The 20,593-nt window shown below is 44.9% G+C and overlaps 1 protein-coding gene across 1 annotated transcript; it reads left to right on the top strand.

Moving 5' to 3' along the window:
- Positions 1-4,764: 4,764 nt before the first annotated feature.
- On the top strand, positions 4,765-19,999 carry LOC147895095 (Mitochondrial import inner membrane translocase subunit Tim17/Tim22/Tim23 family protein). The gene is made up of 6 exons (XM_087383700.1): positions 4,765-5,212; positions 16,246-16,364; positions 16,480-16,606; positions 16,743-16,888; positions 17,134-17,196; positions 19,669-19,999. The coding sequence occupies exons 1-6, from the start codon at positions 4,895-4,897 to the stop codon at positions 19,697-19,699; spliced, it is 804 nt and encodes a 267-aa protein (XP_087239826.1). The 5' UTR covers positions 4,765-4,894; the 3' UTR covers positions 19,700-19,999.
- Positions 20,000-20,593: the final 594 nt, after the last annotated feature.

The raw sequence follows: 20,593 nt of genomic DNA, 5'->3' as shown, positions 1-20,593 counted from the left end.
GCATCATGAAACCCCTAATACCAAAGTGTAGGTTTGCATCATCTTCAAGGGAGGTTGGTAGAAGCAAGCGAGGTAGGAGAGAGAGAAAGAGAGAGAGAGAGAGAGAGAGAGAGAGAGTTGGGAGGTGGGGGGGGAGGTGCAAATTATTTTCTAGTGGCTTTGCCACCAATTAGACACTAGTAAACTCAAAAGACATGCCTTGGTGCTTGGTTAAACAAGGTGGCAAAACCATTATGTCCCTACTTTTTTTTTTTGACATAGAAAGGACTTCTATTAAGTATGAAAGAAACTCCCAGAGCAAAGCTTAAGGAAAGATTACATCATGCAATCATGAGAAAACATAACCCTAATAGTGCAAAATCAAACTAGAGCTATAGAAAATTCAAGGTTGAGGTTGAAAATGCAACCTCAACCCTATAGAAGAGTAGTGAGGTGCTCCTAAAGAAGATAGTCCTCCTTGGTAACTGTTGCCCATGAAGACCCTTGCATACTCCCCCAAATGGCCATTAAGGTATGTATCGAGGTTGTCCAAATACTGGCTAATGTGTGTGTTGGATGGACTTGGGAACCATCTAAAGCCTCTATGCATCTAGGTCTCTAAATATGCCACATTGCTATGCTCTCTAGAATCTCCCATGTGGTTGTCTATATGGATAGCCAAGAATGTCATTTAGTGAGCATGACATGTTGTCGAACCAAAATAGCTCAAGAAGAGCAATGTCTCTCAAAAAACACTTGAGGTTTGGTTTAGACAGAGAGAGACAAGCTATTGAGCCCTAGGTCGTGAAGGGAGAATGTGTAAAAGTGCTCAATAGTCTGGCGACCCCTTTCCAAAAATGATCCTTGCATGTATGCGATTTGATAAGCAATGCTGAATAGATTGTTTAGCAGAAAGGAAAATGAATACATGTGGAATCACTCGCGAACTTGGATCCCCATTGCATTCCCTCCATGAATAGAAAGAAGAGTGATTTTCCTATATCTGAAGGATTTCTAGAGTCTCTTCTAAAATGGCTTCTACAAATAAGCAAAAATCTAAAAATCCCGCCATGAGAAGCTTTGGTGGGCTTCCAACCTCTAAGGCTAAGATAAATCTTCCTAGCATTATCGAACGTGTATCAAAATAAGGGGAGGCTATTCTCTTGGTGCCCTAGATCACTCCATTCCCACTCCTTGGTATCCCATTATGAGTGTTTTATGGGGACACCTCCTTAGAGCCAAATCCTCCACGAACCTAAGGGAATGTGATTTAGGTTGGGGTCTAGATACCATCTTGAAGCCATATAGCACTACTCATGACCTAGGATGTTGACAAGCTAAAATGGAAAATGCATAAGTATACTTTCTATAGATTTGGACAACTTGTCGCCAAAATGGACATTAAATACTAAGGCATCCATATATGATCCTTGAAATCCTATGATCTAAAGTGGAATCTCTGATCTTATCAATCCAATCTCCACCTGAGGAAGTCCTTTTGTGGTTCTTGGCCTAGTGACTCTAGCTTTGTGGGGAGAATCAAAGTCTTACAAGCCACTTTGGTTGTGATGTCTACCAAACCATCCACTCCATTCCAAATATAATTTCTCATAGGTCTTTTTAGCTAAGTGATGTAATCCCTAAAATGGCATTAACATGATAAAATAAACCATGTTGTGGCCAATGGCAATTGGTTGACCACCACCACCCTACAAGCAATGTCAAATTTGGATGAGCACAAAAAAAGGAGCACTCTCCAACACTAGGGCAAATTGTTAGGAAGGAGATATGCCCACACCGACCTCGCAGCCCAAGCACCTTGTAGATCCAAACCATTGGATTTTTCCACTTGATATGTGCACCTGCTTTGCAATACAAAGTAAATCCAACTAGAAAGACTAGTAATATCATTAGCTAGCTTATTATCCAAGAGTCCCCAACCCTGTCAGAGGGAAGTATTAGCACAATGATGTCTGCATGGGATCTCAAATATTTGCTCATTGTTTCGACTACAAATAAGTACAAGCAGGGGGCAAGAGTGCATCACTGGTAAATCGATCTAGAAATATGAAATATCTCTCCCATTTTTTATCTGATAAGTGTGTGGTTGTGGGCTGATCTATATAAGGAAGAAACCCCTCTAGCCCATGCATCTAAAATCCAAAGCATGTAAGGGTACCTTCCAAAAAAACTCCAATCTACTCTATCATATTTATTTTCAAAATCCTAGGGTAGAATGGCAAGGTGCTAGCCACTTTGCATAGCTGAATTTGAAGCTTCCCAAAAAGAGAAAATATTATAAAAAATGCTTCTGCCATGCATTGCATATCGTGAACAAGATCTGGAAGAATGCATTGCAAATGCAGTGCAAATGCAGACTGGTAGAGTTGGCCAGAATCTTGGAAAAGGTTCCCAACAAAGTGAAGGGGCTCCATTGGGAGATGAAATTTTTGACTCTTTATAAGGAACTTGGGCATAGCACCAAAGTCCCAAATGCCCTATAGGATTGAGTAACATGGTCCCCAATCATGTCTCATTGGGAGATGAAATTTTTGCAATCTTCATTTGGGATAAGATGGATGAGACCCTCTGTAAATGAATCAGGCATAGTACCAGAGTCCCAAATGCCATGCAGGGTGCATGTAACCAATCATGTTCCCAAAAGCAATAAAAAGGGAAGGTGTTAGTCCATATTAGGAGAGGCCTTATGAAGGGTAAGAAGTACAGTCCTGAATTTTGGATTTGCGAAAGGGGCAGCAAGCCCAAGAGATAGGTTCCTTCCAGAATAGGACGCGGTCCACTATGTTGAAGTGACCTCTAGTAATCCATGACCCTGAATGGGGGCCAAAGAGAGAGGTTCCTTCTAGGAAACGATGTAGTCCCCTCTATTGTTGAGGGAGTACATGTTGAGACAACATTAAAGGAATTGCTATTGAAACTCATGTTCTCCCCCTAGTGCCCAAAGCAAGAGACCAAAAAGTATGACCTGAAAGTAATTTACTCGACTTTGGGAAATCTTCAATGTCTAGTTTGTGTTTCAAAAGAACAAGGATATCAATGGGGCCACTAGTGACACTTGGATGAAGCTACTTGTGAAAAGTTGCCTACAGCAGCAATGAGGCACACCACTGAGGCCCTGAACGTTCTAGCTAACAATCCTCATTGGTGGAAGGAAGTAGGGTGGAACCCTTACCTAACCTCGTGGTGGCAGAAACAACTCCTCTAGGGTGGAAGGAGTATGTGTAAGTGAGTGGAGGAAAGTCCAAGGGGGAGAGAGCCCCAAGGGAGGCCATGCTGATGGGAAGTCCAATAATTGTGTCCACAAAGGTGGAGGGCACGAACCTCTGGTAACCAAAGTCTACCATAGGTAGAGAAAGAGTTATTGTGAAACATGCTTAGCGTTAGAGTGCATAAGATCCCTACACTCAAAGATGGTGAAGAGGCAAAAGCCACTCCCTTCCCTGGACCAGTCTGCAAAGAGGATGAATAAGTCACAGTTGAAGGGCATCCAAAAATCACAACTTTTGGCCTGGAACTCGAGTTGTAGACTCAACTGGTAAATGCAAATTTGGAGCAGCAACCAGTTCTAGAAATGAGTTGCATTTTGGAGCAACAGAACCTAGACGAAATAGAAGTGCTTAAATAGCAACAATGCTTTGATTGTTGAGCAGCTTAGAGGCATGAATGAACTGAAGGTTGAGCAGCTTACAGGTTTCGAATGGTGTAGCTTTCAAGTGCTAGCTATGGAAGAAAATCGCAGCAGATAGGAGCAGCTCGGAGCTTGAACTAATACGATTTCTAGGAAGATAGGTCTGGTAGCTAAAAATGTGATTTGAGTTGTAGTTGGAGGGAGGAGGGGCAGTAATATGACGGGGAGTAGTTGCATGCATGCTTCTCTAGCTGGCCTTGCTTGTAATGATGCTTTCAATGAAAGGACGAGTAGATGGACAGTAAAAACCAACCATTTTCCCATAGTCCTTTAGGGGCCTTATGTATTTTCCTTATGTTGTGCAAATGCACGAGGGGGAATCTAGGGAAAATAAGGGAAATAGCACCCAACTATATCCCCTACCCTTGAGAAACATTGATTTGAGAGAGATGCTCTTTCAAGGGAAAAACATACATCCTTAATTCCTTCCTTTTTCCCTCAATGCCCTTAGGAGGGGAAACTAGGTTGCGGTAGGCAGCCTTTCCATCATGGCTCTTTCAAACCCTTGGATCTGCATAAAGATCAATGCCTATAATCATGACACATGGCTTAACGAGGGCTTAGAAAAGGAAAACTTCCTTCTAGGCTGCCTACCATAACAAGCTGGCAATGCCACTGAGGCCCTGCAAAAGGAAAGAGAACTTACGCTAGGGGAATAACATGGGATACCACAATCTAACCCTAAAGTTCCAACTAACTACAATTACCACTATAATTACAATTAATAGCAGCCTAAACAAGTCAACTTGACTTTTCTCCAAGGAAAACCATCATCTACACAAAACCAAACCCATTCCATAGGCCCTAAACAAGTCAACATGACTTCTCTCAAAGGAAAGCCATCATCTACACAAAACCACACCCCCTTGCCCCTTACAGGGCCAAAAACCCTTGTGAGGACTCTTGGAGGGCCAAAAACCCATGCTCACAAGCTCAAACCCTTGTGAGGACTCTTGGAGGGCCAAAAACCCATGCTCACAAGCTCAGGGTGGCCACTTGGGCACACAAACTGTGATAAAACTCGTGTGAGAGAGAGAGTCCAAGGAGGTTGAGAGGCCTAGAGTCTTATGAAAGAGCTAATTTCTGGGAGGTAGGAAGATAGTGAATATTGGAGCTGAGCTAGAAACGTACTTGGGGGGCAATACAGGCTTTTCTTGGGCATTTTACAAGAGAGAAGAAGGGCTTTTGCAAAGCCCACTTCACAGGATGCAGCAAGAGAAGGAGGAAATCGTTGAACGTAGCTCTTCTTCTTCTTCTTCTTCTTCTTCACCCCCACCTTTTCAGCAGCGATTCAAGAATGTTGAGTCCACCATTAGAACCCTCCTCCAAGGCCACGCTTTCAATGCTTGGGCTCGACAACAATCCGCTCCTGTCGAGGTTCTCCTCACCACCACCGCCGGTGCTGTTCAGGGTGCCCTTCTTGGAGGCCTCATGGGCGTCCTCACCGGCGACATGCGGTCTGCGCTTCCTACCGAATCCCCTGCAATGAGCCCTCAAGCTCTCGCATCTTTCCAGCAGGCTCAGGTTATATGCCTTGTTCCTTTTTGGCTTTTGCCGCTAAGTTGCCGATGTTTTGTTTCGGAGACTCTTTTTCGAATTGCCTAGAGCTCTTTTGGGTACATATGTTTTCAAAGTCTCAGTGGATACAATGGGTTTTTTCTTTTGAAGCTGTTATGATTACGCAAGTAGTATCAAGATCCTAGGTAGACTTGTCTACGTCTTTTGAGCAAATGCTCATTGTAAGTTTGCCCCTTATCCACACCTTCCTCCTCCCAAGGCATTCAAGACTACAGGTATCAAGTTCGAGAGCTTCTGTCTGCCTCCACGATACTAAGCTTTGAAAGGCGATGTGTATTCATTCGAGCATGGTATATGGTTACGCGTTGGAACGAAACATTTGAAATGCTTCGAGCTACAAAAATGTCTCAAAGCACTCAGTAAAGGTTTTCAAATTTACAAGGTTCAATCACATTAGCAATATTGTAAAATTAAAACTTGGAAGTTCAGATATGTATCTCATACATATAAGCGTAAAAAATAGTCGTAACACGCTGAGCAGTTAAAAATTTATATATTTCAAATTTATTATACTCAATTGTTAAAACTCAAGAGAACTTATTCCGTTGCAATGCATACGTGCCTAAAAGAGATGACTAATGAGGAGGATTTGCTCAAGCAATTGGCAGTGAGAGTCCTCCCTTGATACGTCCACGTGACAGTTAAATTCTTTACAAATGGAGGAGTATTGTGAAAAACAGTATATGAGAGATTTGGATTTCTTTATGTAAATGTTAAACTTCATGTGGACCTCACCCCCATATACGAGTTAGCCGTCATGGATTGTAGACCCTCAGCAAAGGTATAGCTACTCCATCTAGGTGCAACTTTGAGTGTCTCTGAGATCATACTTCAGAGGCAGCTAAAGGATGCACCAGGCCATCATACCATAATCCATTCTTTAGCAACCTGTGTATCCATCATGCATGTATGTGGCTATAGTAAGGATGTTGGTAGTCATACAGACTTTCCTCCGCTTGACTGAAGGTTTAGTGAGGTGGCCTGGCTTAAAGAACAAAGGTAGGAAGAAGGTGGAATTGCACAAAGAGAACGATTGTGCAAGGATTACCGAGTCATTCAAGAGAATGAAGCTGAATCAACAACGATTTCTGATCTTAGGTGTGAGCATGAAGAGTGAGCTTGCACAGATCATGGATGGGCAACATAAGGAGGAAATTTGTACAAGCTCGACACAAGAGAAGCAGTCTGGCAGGTTTGCCATCGTTGTAGACACATTCTTTTGCAGCATACGTTACTATCTTGGGCACCCGTGGCAACAAGTAAGCACGGCATTGACTAGAGGCGCCTTTTGAAATTTGAAGGGATAACCATCTAAATATTCCTGCTAATTTGGCAGGCCTATTGGCAACAAGCACTTTCTAAGGTTATTGCAAAGCTAGTATTGCAACGATACATTGGCTTGCAATTCTGATTTTTCTTATTTTGAGTCATTGTGCTCGTGTTGCATTGAAGGGCAGTGTTGGAGGAGAATGGTCACCTCCCAATGTGTGAGCCCATATGAGGAGGGCATGGGGGGATTTGATGCCCACATAATCTGGCTGCCACATGGGCAGCACATAGATCTCCTCCTTGGATTGACTTCTAGGGCCGAAATACCTAAGCTAGAAAACTTAGGATCCACTTTGCACACGATTTCACGGTGGTTTGACTGGTGCTTATTGGTTGGTCATAGACTAGATGACTCTAGATTTACATTATTTTGGAGGCTATACCCACTATGCTTACATAGGTTTTAATAGTCTCTAGTCGTTCCTCTTATAGTCTCCCTATGTATCAAGGCTCACCCACTGGCAACATAAGCAAGACAGATAAATTTATAGGGACAATACTGTGAGAAGTGTAGCAGAAATGAACAGAAGAGAGAGAGAGAGAGAGAGAGAGAGAGAGAGAGAGAGAGAGAGAGAGCACGCATCACACACACACACTGAGAAGGAGAGAAAGCCACAGGAGAACTGCAAGTGATCTTTGGAGAAAACCCCGCTACAACTGGGAGAAAACCTCGGAACCAATGGGCTGCTTGAGAGCTCAGAACAAACAGCTCAACAACCAAGAGAAAAGGGAGCACAAGGGAGTGGATGAACTACTCCACTGCCCTGCTCCTCAAGTGCTCACTGGGCTGGCTCTGCACCTCTGCCAGGCCCTACAATGAAGTGATCTGAACTGCTCCAGAAGACACCTGGAAGAACTGCTCCAGGTGGTGCACAGGAGGCTGTCCACGTGTGGAAGTACTGCTCCACCGGATGCTGGTCTGCAGTGAAGTGCTGCTCCACCAAGTGCTAAAATGAGGGCTGAGGGGGGCCTATAAATAGCTCCCCAACCCCTCCCTAGTCAGGTACAACAGGCTGACCGACCAGCCTGCATAGTGGCCGACCCACCTGCCTGCTCATGGGGGCACAGTCCTATAAGAGGGCTCACCCCTCTATGCCTAGGGGGGCCGACTCAGTAGGCCCTACAGGAGCCGGCCAGGCCTGCTGCTCCCCTATATAAACGGATCACCCCCTCCAGCATACAAAGAGGCTGCTTACAGCTGACTAGATCTATTCTATCCTCACAGGGCAGGCACACCCACAGCACAAGCCCTCTCTCTCTCCCTACCCTAGCCTCACAGTGGGCGGGCACACCCACAAGCACTGGCCCTCTCTCATCAGGAGATGTCGACCTCTAACAAATACATGGTACTGGATACGTGAGCAAATGTTGGGTCGAGTGAGCTAGTACATGGTGGAGGATGATCTGGTACCACAACTGGGTATCTAATTATCCTGTCTATGCAAACATGTAATGTGACTGACGTTATCTGAATTGTAGCTAGTGATCACTATGTTTAAGACGTGTCACACAAAGACTCACACATACACATGGATCTGTGAGAGGTGCGTGCGAGAGAGGGAGGGAGAGAGAGATGTATTAACGTCCGCGGGAGGCCATGCAGGCCTATTGTTAGAAAAGTCATTGCCCCACCTATGAGCCCCCGTTTAGAGGGGGCAGGGGAGCAGGGGTGACACGTCCCAGCACTCCTGAAACCCCTGATCTGCAAAATAACCACACACAACATCAGAACTGAGCAGGCTGCTCACCACCCAACCGTGACATCTACGGGATGTGATCCCGAATCAGAAGATGTCCCCTCCGAGCCACGAGCTGAGCTACTGGCACGAACTCCCAATCAGATCCAAACCAGCCTGGTGTCCCATACCACCAGGTGGCGCTGTGAAGCCCTGGATCTGCCACTGGGCCTTGGGCTACGCTAAGATGCAGGCGCGCGTCCGCGACACAATCCAGGATCAGACCTAGCACCTGGGAACGAGACTTGCTCCCAACTGCACACTGAGAACTGAACCCCCTGGCCTCTTTTATAGACTCGGGCCCCGGCGCCAAAAATAGCGAAGAGCTATAAATAGTTCGTACCCTTGCCACTCAACTCGAGAATCAAGCCTGCCTAGCTCTAAGCCTCCCCAGGCTAACCTGAGCTAGTTCTGTGTACCTAGTACACGTCAGATACCAATCCGTGCACATGACATACTCCCCCTCCTCTAAGAACTCACTCCTGAGTTCGCTAAGAAATCTGGAAATGTTCTTTGGAGGTTTTGTAATGTCTCCCATGTTGCATCCTCCTCAACACGATCCTTCCACTTAATCTTGTATTCCGTGATAGTACGATTTCGAATCTGTCTTTCACGAAATTCAAGAATAGATTCAGGTTCGTGAGGAATAAAAGTCAAATCTGTAACTTCTATAATCTCATGAGGAGAAACAAGTTGATCATCTGCACCCAATACTTCTTTCAGTCTACTGACATGAAAGACTGGATGTACTTTAACATCAGGAGGCAATTCTAGTCGATATGCAACTGGTCTTATTCTTTTGATGACCTTGAATGGGCCACAGTATCTGGGGGATAATTTCGGAACCAAACCAGTACTTAGGCTCTTGGATTCCTTAGGAATTCTCAAATATACCATCGTTCCTTCAGAGAACTCTCTAGGTAAACGATGTCTATTAGCATAAAATCTGTCCCGATCTTGGGCACTTCTAATAGACTCCTTGGCAAACTGCAACATTTCCTGCATGTCTTGCAAGAAGTTCTTAGCAGCATCATTTTGAATCCCTTTTAATCCTACCATAATTGGTGACTTAGGTTGAAACCCGTACATAAGCATAAAAGGACTATAACCTGTACTAGAATGCTTTGCACTGTTGTAAGCAAATTCAATCATGGGTAGATAATCTTCCCATGAAGACTGTCTCTTAGATACATATGCCCGAAGCATGTCTTCAACCAACTGGTTGACCTTCTCTGTACTGCCATCGGATTGTGCATGATCCGAGGAACTCATACTTAGAGTAGTTTCCAACTTCTCAAATACAAGTGTCCAGAAGTTACTTGTAAACTTTGAGTCCCTGTCACTGACTATGTCAGATGGCAAACCATACAGCTTGAACAAGTGGTCCACAAACTCGTGAGCCAACTGCACAGCTGAAATAGTTGTTCTTGTAGGTAAGAATCTAGCCATTTTTGTCAAACGGTCAACTATGACCCAAATAGAGTCATGACCCTTGCGCGTTCGAGGTAAACCAGTAATAAAATCCATGGAAATACTTTCCCATTTATTACCTGGAATCTGTAATGGCTGTAATAAGCCCGCGCTTCTAAGGCGTTCAGCCTTAGTAACCTGACAAACCCGGCAACCTACTACATAGTTTTCTATAAATGCACGCATCTTAGGCCAATAAAAGGTATGCTTCACAAGAGACAGAGTCCTATGTATGCCTGGATGTCCCGCACTAGGAGCATCATGACACTCCCAGAGAATCTTGGATTTAAGGTCCAGAACATCAGGCACACAAATCTTTTCATTCCGGAACAGCAAGCCGTTCCTAATCATCCACTGACCTCCCGCCGCCTGTATCCTAGGTGGCACAATCCCTGAGTCCTGGTCAACCATGGAGCTCCCATCCTGGACTCTCTGCCAATAAGAACTGAAATGTCTATCAGTTGCGTATAGCCCTCTCAAGGATTGAAATAGGTCTGAGGATATTTCCGTAAATGACAAAGTATTTACAAACTTAACTCGACTTAAGGCATCCGCCACACTATTCAACGAACCCTTACGATAACGTATTTCGAAATCAAAATCTTGCATTAGCTCTGCCCATCTAGCTTTCCTTCCTCTCAATTCTGAGCCATCACACACATACTTAATTGACTGGTGATCAGTCAATACAAGGAACTTCGAACCATACAAGTAGTGTCTCCAAACCTTAAGAGCATACACTACAGCATAAAGTTCCTTCTCGAGTGTGGGCCAACGATATTGAGTGTCGTCTAGCTTACAAGCCTTAGTGGGCTGGAGCAAAGGGCGCGCTAGGGCCCTTGCTGAGTACTAATCTATGCTAGCAAATTCATAACCATAACCAGCCAAGCACAAGCTGAATCAAGTCGATCTCGGAGCTGGGACTCAGAAACCGAAGCCCGGCACAGTGATGGCTCTCTAGTGAGCTGTGAAAATACCTCGTATCTGCGTCTATCAAGTCGTCTTGTGCTGTGGCGGGGGTGTAGTCTCCTCGATCTCTGAACTCTTTGGGCTATGTCCAGGGTGACCCCTCGTCTCTCTCAGTCCCCCCCTGAGAAAGGTGTGATAGGTCGGACCTTAATAGAATTTGCTCTGGGCACTCTGTCTCGCGCGTGATCTCTGGTCCCTCTCTTAGTGGCACCGTGTCGGCTCTCTCTGCAAATCTAGGCTGCCCTCATATCAACTAGCTCCTTCTCCTCTACTCCACTTTGTCCTGGAGCCGGCTCATATGTATAGCAGTTTGTGACGCTTCGCTGTGGCCGGTCAGTTTCCATGTCTTGTGGTCTAGGCGCCTCCTATTGCTCTCTGATCTGTCGCAAGATTATCTCCCTATGCTTGTGCATCACCATCAGATAGAGCCCGATACAAACATGGTCATGGAAATGGATCAATTGTGATAGTGGACCAAAGCCACTCTCCTCGAGGTAGAGACAGTGGTAGTGTCCCCGTATCTCATAATAGGTTGGGCAAATACAGAGAGCATATTTTTACACTATAGTCTACACCCACGATTGGGCACTGATGACATCAGTGAGGATGTCATAGTAGCTAGTCCCTGCTATGCGTGATGGAGTTTATGGTTTTCAATCTTATGAGTGACTATTGTGAGATTGAAACTGCACTATGTTTTGTTTTTAGAGGATGAGTTTGGGAATGTTCTTGGATTCATCTAGATATAGCTCTTTCCTTGCTTCACCTCAATTCCAAGAAAGTAGTGAAGTATGCCTAAGTCCGTCATCTCGAACTCCTCCATGAGAAATCTCTTGACCTGAGCAATCTTCTTCGTGTGGTCCCTTGTAATGATGAGGTCATCCACATATAGAATCAATACCAGCCGCAAATCCCCCTCTATGTTGAGATAAAGATTTGGCTCTGATGGACTCCGCTGAAGCCCGATCTTCTGAAAGAAAACATCTATCCGTTGGTACCAAGCTCTAGGGGCTTGTTTCAGCTCGTATAAGGCCTTCTTCAGTTTGCAGACTTTTGATGGGGATCCTGGAATCTGAAATCCTAGTGGCTGCGCCACATATACCTCCTCTTCTAGGGTTCCATTAAAAAATGCAGACTTGACGTCCATCTAAAAAATAGGCCAATTGTGATGAGCAGCCAAGGCAATGACTGTCCGAATGGTCACCATCCTAGCTGTGGGGGCGAAGGTCTCGTTGAAGTCAAGTCGTTTTGACTGTGCATAGCCTTTCACCACCAATCTCGCTTTGTACTTGTCCAAGCTCCCATCTGACTTGAACTTAAGCTTGTAGACCCATTTAGTCCCAATGACCTTCCGCTTGGTTGGTTTGGGCAATAAATCCCGTGTCATTTTTTAAAATGTCATCCATCTCTGTCTGCATGGCTTCCTGCCATTTTGGAATATCCTTCGCTTCCTGGAAGGAACGGGACTCTTCAAGCTGAGCCACCATAGTGTAGTTCACGGAGGGAGTCTTCATGTTGCGTTGAGACCGCCGCATTCTTGAACTGCTCTCGGGAATATCGGTGACCCGTGAGTCTGCTAAAGTCTTTAAATACCACTGAGGTAGCTTCTTCTCTGATGGAGGTGCCTTTGTTGGAGTCGCTTTGAGAGCTGGTTCTGGAACAGCATGCTCCTCCTCAGGGTCTTCAGTCAGCTCCACCTCTTGGATGGTGACCTTGGGTGGGGGTAATGACGGAAGTTCAGGAATCTCTTCTGTAGGCTGTGGCTCTGACTCCTCAAAGATCACGTCCTTGTTGATAAGTATCTTCTTCTTTTCCGGGTCAAAAAGGCGATAGGCCTTGGATTCTTCACTGTATCCCACAAATATACATCTTCGGCTATGGGAATCAAGCTTCGTCCACTCATCTTTATGCACATGAACAAATGCATTAGAACCGAAAACCCGTAAATGAGATATTGTGGGCTTCTTACCATAGTAAGCTTCATATGGAGTCTTGTCATCAACAGCCTTGGTCTTGGTTTTGTTAAGGATGTGAACGGCAGTGTTCACGGCTTTGCCCCAATAAGCTTTCGAGAGATTCCTCCCTCGCAACATGGTCAAACGTGTCTCTTTGACGGTCCTGTGATTCCTTTCAACAACTCTGAGATGTGCGAGCTGTAGTGAGCTGTGTCTTGATCCCGTGCTTCTTACAAATTCCATTGAATTCCATAGAAGTGAACTCTCCCTCTCTGTCGGTGCGGAAGGCTTTGATTACCTCCCCGCTCTCCTTCTCTACCTGGGCCTTCCAGTCTTTGAATTTCTCATAAGCCTGAGACTTCTTGGCCAGGCAGAATACCCACGTCATGCGACTAAAATCATCGACCAATAAAAGAAAATATTGCGAACTTGTGAATAAATTTGTCGACATTGGGCCACAGATGTCGGCATGAATCAATTTGAGCGGCTTCTTGGCCCGTGATGAGGCCTCCTGTGGGAACTTGTGCAGTGCCATAATTGATGTGACTAAACCGCTCATGCCACAATTTGGGTTTGCCATGGTCCCTGTGCACCAACAGAGCGTTGAGCCGATATAGCCCATGCTCCTCGACTCCTTGAGCTACCACCTTTCCGTTTGCCTTGGATGTGACAGTGACTTTACCGTTGTCGAATAAGACCGATATATTGTGCTTGTCCATTTGACTGACAGACAAAAGGTTCTTGCACAAGTTTGGTACATACAGTACATTGGAAATCAGCTCCTCGTTTCCTGCAGTAGTGATGAATGGAATACTACCAACACCCTAGTTTTGATGCTCATTTAGTAGCTCCACCCTTTCAGCTTGTTGTATCAGCTTTCTTACAATCTCATAGACCCATGGTGATCCGAAGACTCTATTTCTTTCTTCTTTCTCAGTCTCTCCTCCTTGCCGCATGTGTGGCTTGCCATGTCCTTTTCCCACCGCTGTTTATCTCGTTCTCCTTGTCCTTCTCTATGTCCGAGTGCTTGGCCTTGTGTGGGGGCTGGTCATATATCAGAAGCGGAGTGGAGTAGTGGCTTACGTGCCTACACTTGTGCCTTGCTGCCCATCTTTTCATATTTCTGCTTATCTTCTGTTTCTCTATTTGGGGATTTGTTTTTTTGTGTGAAGGACTGCTGAGTGCATGAGGGGGGTGTGTGTGTGTGTGTGTGTGTTTTGGCACATCCATTTTGGGATTGTGACTCTGTAATATAAAGCAACAAAAATTTCCACCCAAAAAAAAAATTGTGTTTGCAAATGCAGGTGAATGTGTTGGGCAATGATGTTAGCTTAATGAGAGACACCACATATAGATACTGTTAGGCAGCTGTGATCTCTAGAATTATCTTCTTTTGGGAGTGTATCTTTTGCTCGTGTAGTAGATCCTTGATCACTTAACATGCAAATTAAATAGACCACATTGAGATCTACATGTTAGTGAAAATTGGGGGTTAATTTGGGTTGTGTAGCTTACGTCTAATTATGATTAATTAAGCTAGTTATAATTAATAAGCCTTGCTGAGGTTGGGTTTATATACAATCTTACATATATCAATTTAACCTTTATTACTAAGTTTAGATTTATGATGCATATACCGATTTGCTTTTAAAAAGCCAATAGTGCTCTTGTATCATTGTGCATAAGGGACCTAGAATTTAACAGCATGTGTTAGTGCAAGTGTATCAATCATCACCCATTCCATGTCAAACAAAAGTATATTTTAGTGTTGGTCTTTATGTGCTACATGAACATCCAACCTATAGTAAACATTACATGTGAGACACCCCATGCATGTCTAAATCCAATTTGAAGACACTCTTGCCCTTCTTTCGTTGTAACTGTAACAATTGTAGAAGCCTATGAAACCAATGTTTTTTGTTCTTCTGCATATATTTTTATTTGGTTTTACAAAATATTAGAACATGTCAAGTCGGCATTCATTCTGAGAAAGAGACAATGAATCATCTAGATTGGACCTATTAGTACAAACATGTTATCGCGCTAAGAGATGTGCAAGATCTACATTCAGTTTTCATTTTCCTTATGATAGGTTGCTTTGGCCTTCCTATGGAGAGTCTAGAAACCACTAGTATGAATTGAGAGTTGAGTCTTGATTGCTCACTTATGCATGTAGGATCTCTTTGAAAGGGGCATATATCAAGTACTAATTACTTTTCAGTGGTCAGGTCTTGATGTACCATGTAGCAGCTTTTGTACTGTGTAGATGTGCATTGTGGACCCCTTGCACCTTACAGTGCTGTCTTCTACCTCCTGGCACCTTCCATCTTCTTTCAGCACCTGCGTGCTCAGTGCTCACAAAGAGCTTCAGTGGGCTGGCTGTAGTGATGCCTTTCTGGTCACTCCTTGAGCTTCTCTTCCTGGTGCTGGTGAAGACCTGCAGGCTGAGCACTCTTCTTCCTGGATTCCTAGGCCTTCTTGCTTCTCTTCTATGCTGGTAATGGTGAGGCACTAAGTAAGCTGACGACTGACCTCCCTGCTGCTCTGGATGCAGTACAATCTCGAGGCACAGGATGATGACAGGACCCCCAATAATGGGACCCTTTCATAGGGCAAATGCACTGCTGGCTGACCAGATCCTACAGGCTGGCCGACCAGTCTGTATTGCACCCGACCAGGTCAGCCCTATTCCTGACTGTTCTACTGGCCCTGTCACATGGCAGACACCTACTGGCCCATCGTCTGCTGTACTGCTGACTGGCCCTGCATGGCTCCAAACAGACTTCTGACTGGCAGTCCATGCTGCTCACTGTCTTGACTGTTCTGGCTGCTGTTTGCAGCCTGCCGACCAGTCCTGCCTATAAACTGACCATTCCAGGCTCTATCGAAGCCCTATACATGGGCCCTTCTGCCCACCACTTTGGGCCTGCGAGCAGCCCTTCATGAGCCTTCAGATGCTACCCATGTCGCAGCGTACATTGCTGCCTGCCCACATGGCAGCCACCATAGGAACTTGTGCCCTGCTTTCTTTTCTCTGATCAGCCTCTGTGTCAGGCTTCTCTTGTGCCAACATGGCTTCCCTCAGATCCCACATATGCTGCTTGTACCACTCCTCCATGTCCTTCTCATGTGGGGGCTTACAGGTGTGGAGGTGACCTCTAGCCTTCAATAAGGCATTCATATTTTTGGTCTGCCTGGTCAGTTTGGGCAAGCCCTTCTTAAAGCAAGAGTTCTCTATTGTTCTTTTGTTTTACATTTATTTAAGGGTTTTAAAGTACATAAGAAGTCAGTGAGGGGGCCCTGTTAGAGAGGGTTTACTTTTGGCTGGCAATGCCTCCTAGCTGGTGTGATACACGGTGACTCGTGCAGATGTGCACATTGGGTTTTCTATTTGTGTTTTTAAATGAACTCTTTCAATCAGGGCTTCACATGAAGAGCTTGTTGCAGTCTTTTCTCTTGTATAAGTTTTCAGTATTGCCATGGAGCATTTGTCTTGTAGACTCACCCATTCCTTTGCCAGGCATTAGCAGGTGGCCCATTAGTTCAGGCTCGCAATTTTGCTGTGATGACTGGTGTAAATTCAGGAATATCATGTGCAATGAGGAGAGCACGGGGAGGTGTTGAAGATGTTCAGACTAAGTGAGGAGTTTTCTGTTATTCATATTTTGCACACTAGGATGTGTTGATGTTTTTGGTGGCGTAATCATACTTTACTTTTTAATGTTGATCACTACCATTATTTGGGTTTTTGCAGCATGGTGGCTGCCTTTGGGTCAGGCGCAATGTTCTCTTTGGTCAGTGGAGTTGGAGGTCCAAACATGGCTTCGAATGCTGTCATGACAGGGGCCGTGTTTGCTCTCATCCAAGGTGGCATGCACAAGGTTTGATCCCCCCATGAAACTTGGTATTTGGCTCAAAAGAGTGCTAGGAAAGGAGTTGTTAAACCCAATTATTTCACTCAGAACCTTTGGTTGAAAAAAATCCTATTGATGTTGGTCAGTTTTTGATTGACTACAGCTGGGTAGATTAGCCCAACCTCCTCCAGATGATCAATACTACGTGAATGCAAAGGGCATGCTTCGAAATCTTGGTTTGGAGCGTTATGAAAAGAATTTCAAGAAAGGTCTGCTAACAGACAGCACCATACCACTCCTAAATGACAGGTGTGCAAACCGTGCCTTACATTATGTGTGTCGTGTTTTCTCTGCTTCCATTGCAAAAATTGGTTTTTTTATATGGGGTTACATTTGCATACATCCATGTATGCATATCAATTTCCTTTGAAGTGTTCCCCAGACTCAGCACCCCTCCCTTATTTCCTTTTTCATCCATAACACTTTTGTTCTTGACTACGATGTGCTAATATCCTTTGGAAAGATTTTTAAAGTCAATTTTGACCTTGTTGCAGTGCACTTCGAGATGTTAAAGTTCCTCCTGGGCCAAGGCTCCTCATTCTGGACTACGTCAGAAGGTTGGTTGAAGATTTCAGAAGAACTATCTGTACATTTTCTGTTTTAAAAAGTTTTTCTAGAATAGCATAGTATCTGTTTTCTTGAGATGGAACATGGAAGGTTTATGAAACGGCAGAACAATGCAGGCACAGAGGGGAGCCTTAATATGACAAGTAGAAAAGTAAGAGGGATTTGTTGTGTGGGCTGCCAATGGGGCAGCACATGGACCATATAGGCATGGCTGCCATGAGCTGGGCTGAACTGCTGCTCCAAACTTTCCACAAGATGGATGAGAAATGAGCCCTGGAGGGGCTCCTTTTACAGGCCCCCAATGGAGTCCTAAATCAGCCGACTGGCCTGCCACATCAGTCGACTCAGCCAGCCAACCATTTGGGTCTGTGAAACCCAACTGATGTCTGTGAAGCAGCCCCTTCTGGCATGCAGCGACTGGCCCAAGCCTCCTGCCTGTTACCAGGCTTTTTACTGGCCCAAACTCTGCTCCAACCAGTTGCCTACTAAGTATCCTGTCACTGTCCTGGTCCTGCTCCAGCCGTGAATTTATTGCTTCAGCTCCGTTGACACTTGCAGACACCCATACATATGTGCCACATGTCCTGGCTTGTTCCTGGTCATCCCGAGCTGCCTTCTCATGTTCCATCTGCTCCAGACAATTCATGCAGACTGTCAGAGGCATCCTGTAGCTCCTTTTTCAGGCCGTACCAAAGCTGAGCCCTCCCAGATGCTGCCATGTGTCATTGCGGCACTTGCTGGCAGGGTTCCATGCACTGCTCTGCTCCGATTGCGGTCTAGTCTTCTCTAGGCAGCCAGGTATATGTCTTGATTGTGCTGCCCACGTGACAGCCTATGTGCTGCCCTTTTGGCAGCCCCATGTCTTGTCTTTTATGTGTTTGTATGCTGCCCACCTGACATCCAATGTGCTGTCCATGTGGCAGCCCTATCCTATCATGTTCCACCTCCCCCATGCTCTTCTCATATGGGAGCTTACAAATGGTCACCTCCCAACAAGATATGATGCGTGACTGGGGCCTTTGCACACATCATTTGAGCAAGTAGGACCTGTAGTCTCTTTCTCTTGGTCTAGGGTCCTGAAAATGTGAGTGAAAGCATTGATGCTCAAGTCTGGAACGTGCAGCCTAACCTCTGCTCAAACGGGTCTGCATACCTAGTCTCATCATGGAGATCGTCCTGAAAAGAGGACTCCCAAGTACATTTAAGATGCAACAATCTCAGTGTCCCATCGAAGGTGAACTACTCTCGATGTATGACTGCTTGAGACGCATTGAAGATAATGACCGTGGTTTTACCAAGGTTGACCTTCAGATCAGGTGTCTTGTAGAAAGTCTGAAGTGCTTCTGAGTGTCTGACGAGACCCTCGGCTGATGAGGAGAGTAGGACTATGCCATCCACATATAGTAGAATCGGGATCAACGCAGCTGCACTCATCCACTCCTCTACTCTCTGAGGTTGTTGGTCTGCACACTGGTGTAGGCTGGAATGCCCAGAGACTGAACTGATCCCCTCCTCCCCCCCAAAAAAATAAAAAAAATAATAATAATAATAATATCCCAAGGGGCCCTTTTATAGGACTAGGTAAGCGCGTAGACTGACTGACCCTCCAGCCAACCAACCAGCCACAGACCAGCAGACTTGGTCTGTGGCTACGCTGACCTGCTGCTGGCTCCTTCTACTGGAATAAATAAGGTCTTCTGCAGGCGCCTTACCTGTCTGCCAGTCCATCTGCATCTGCATACAACAAGATGGGTATGGCTGACTGCTAGGATTGACCCTCGACCTCCAATTGTGTCTACAAAGGAGGCTAGCTCATCTAAGTCTAGTCCAAGGAGGCTGTGGGCAACCCTAGTACCTACTGCACCCAATGGTACTGCTCATCTCCTTGGACATCCCTTGTGTGGTGCACACTCGACCTATAACCTTCTCATACAATGCTATGACTGCCCATATAACATCATGTGCCATATCCAAAGCTCGAAGTCATGCGATAAATCCAGCTCTCTGTTTCCAGAGTCTGGCCTCCTATGATGGCTCTTAGGGTGAGGATGCTCACTAATGTGTATCTCAAGAGCTGACCTGCATACGTTGGCCTTTATCTGCCTAACCATGATACCATGATAGCTCAGTAGTTTCTTGCATCTATGGGATCCGCTGCCACTGTTTCCACAGTAGAAAAGGGGACCCTTTGTCCTTTTGTCATCGTTAGTCTCCTGTGACTGCATGGTTTAATTGTTCAAGAGTATGTTGATTTCCCAAGCAGCAAGACGATTGACATATTGCTGCCTGGGAGCAGCAAGACTATGTCCAGGCAGCACGACTTTATATATGTTGCTGAAAAATGTGGTTTAGTGCATCGATTATCCATGCATCCGCAAGCTTCACATCTTGGATTTTCTCAACTTTAGAACTGATTGAATTTAGCTTGTTTTTCAAGGCTAATCTGTCTTTTTGTTTTGCAGGGGTCCACAATTTGGTGATCAGAATCCATGATTCCATCTCAGGCACCAGTGCCTTTCGTAATCTAGACAGTTTTTGGGCACATTCTGTATGGTTTGTGTGAGGAAATTACAAGTTTTTAAACGTGCCATATTGTTTTGACCAATCATTTTATATTCTAGTAGTGCAGTCAAAAAGGTATTGGATATTTTCTTCTTTGAAAGGATTCTGCATGTCACTTTAATTTCTCCAACATGTCACAAGGGCCCTAATTCTTAATACGATATGCTGAGCAGAACTTGTATTGGAATGTTAGATCTTCATTGTGGATGTAAATCTATGATTCTTGAAACAGCCAGGCTCCCTGTCATTTACTGATTTTCTGTGCATCTTTATATAATTATGGGTTGAGCGTGTGAGCCCAGCATGCATCTGATTTCTATAAGTGGAATTTGAATGGATTTTTAAAAGCTGAGTGGTGGCAGAATAACAGTTATTTTTTCTGGATGCATGTACATATTCTTTGAAGTTTCGTACTCATCCTAACCTTCAATAAGCAAGCATCAAGGAAATCTGTTCTAAATGTGGAATATGAGTTTTAACTTACGTTGCTTAATTTAGAAGCTTCCAGATCTTGATCCTGCTTTCCATGTTTCCCTTTTTTAGCTATAGGCTGTTGAGAACAAAATTCCTTGCCTGACCACCCAGGCTCCAAGGAGAACAGTGAGTGCCCTCTCTTTTCCTACATTTTCCAAGCAATTTCCATAAAGTATGAGAACATCAGGGGAGTTTACATGATCTTCAAGTAACCCCTTTGTACGTGGTCTGATTGTCAGTTTTTGTCTTCTTTGATGGTTTTGTTGCTAGCTTAACATCCTGAAGGGGTATGCCATGCATGGTCTTGGACTCCAAATGCTTAGATGCTTAAGTCTTGTCATATGTCTTAGT

Source organism: Dipteris shenzhenensis, chromosome 13 (assembly GCF_047967505.1).
Source record: "Dipteris shenzhenensis isolate YYH24624 ecotype China chromosome 13, Dip_SZ_1.0, whole genome shotgun sequence".
NCBI lineage: Eukaryota > Viridiplantae > Streptophyta > Polypodiopsida > Gleicheniales > Dipteridaceae > Dipteris > Dipteris shenzhenensis.
The sequence above is the reverse complement of the archived record's forward strand: the minus strand, read 5'-3'. Positions and strand labels throughout refer to the sequence as shown.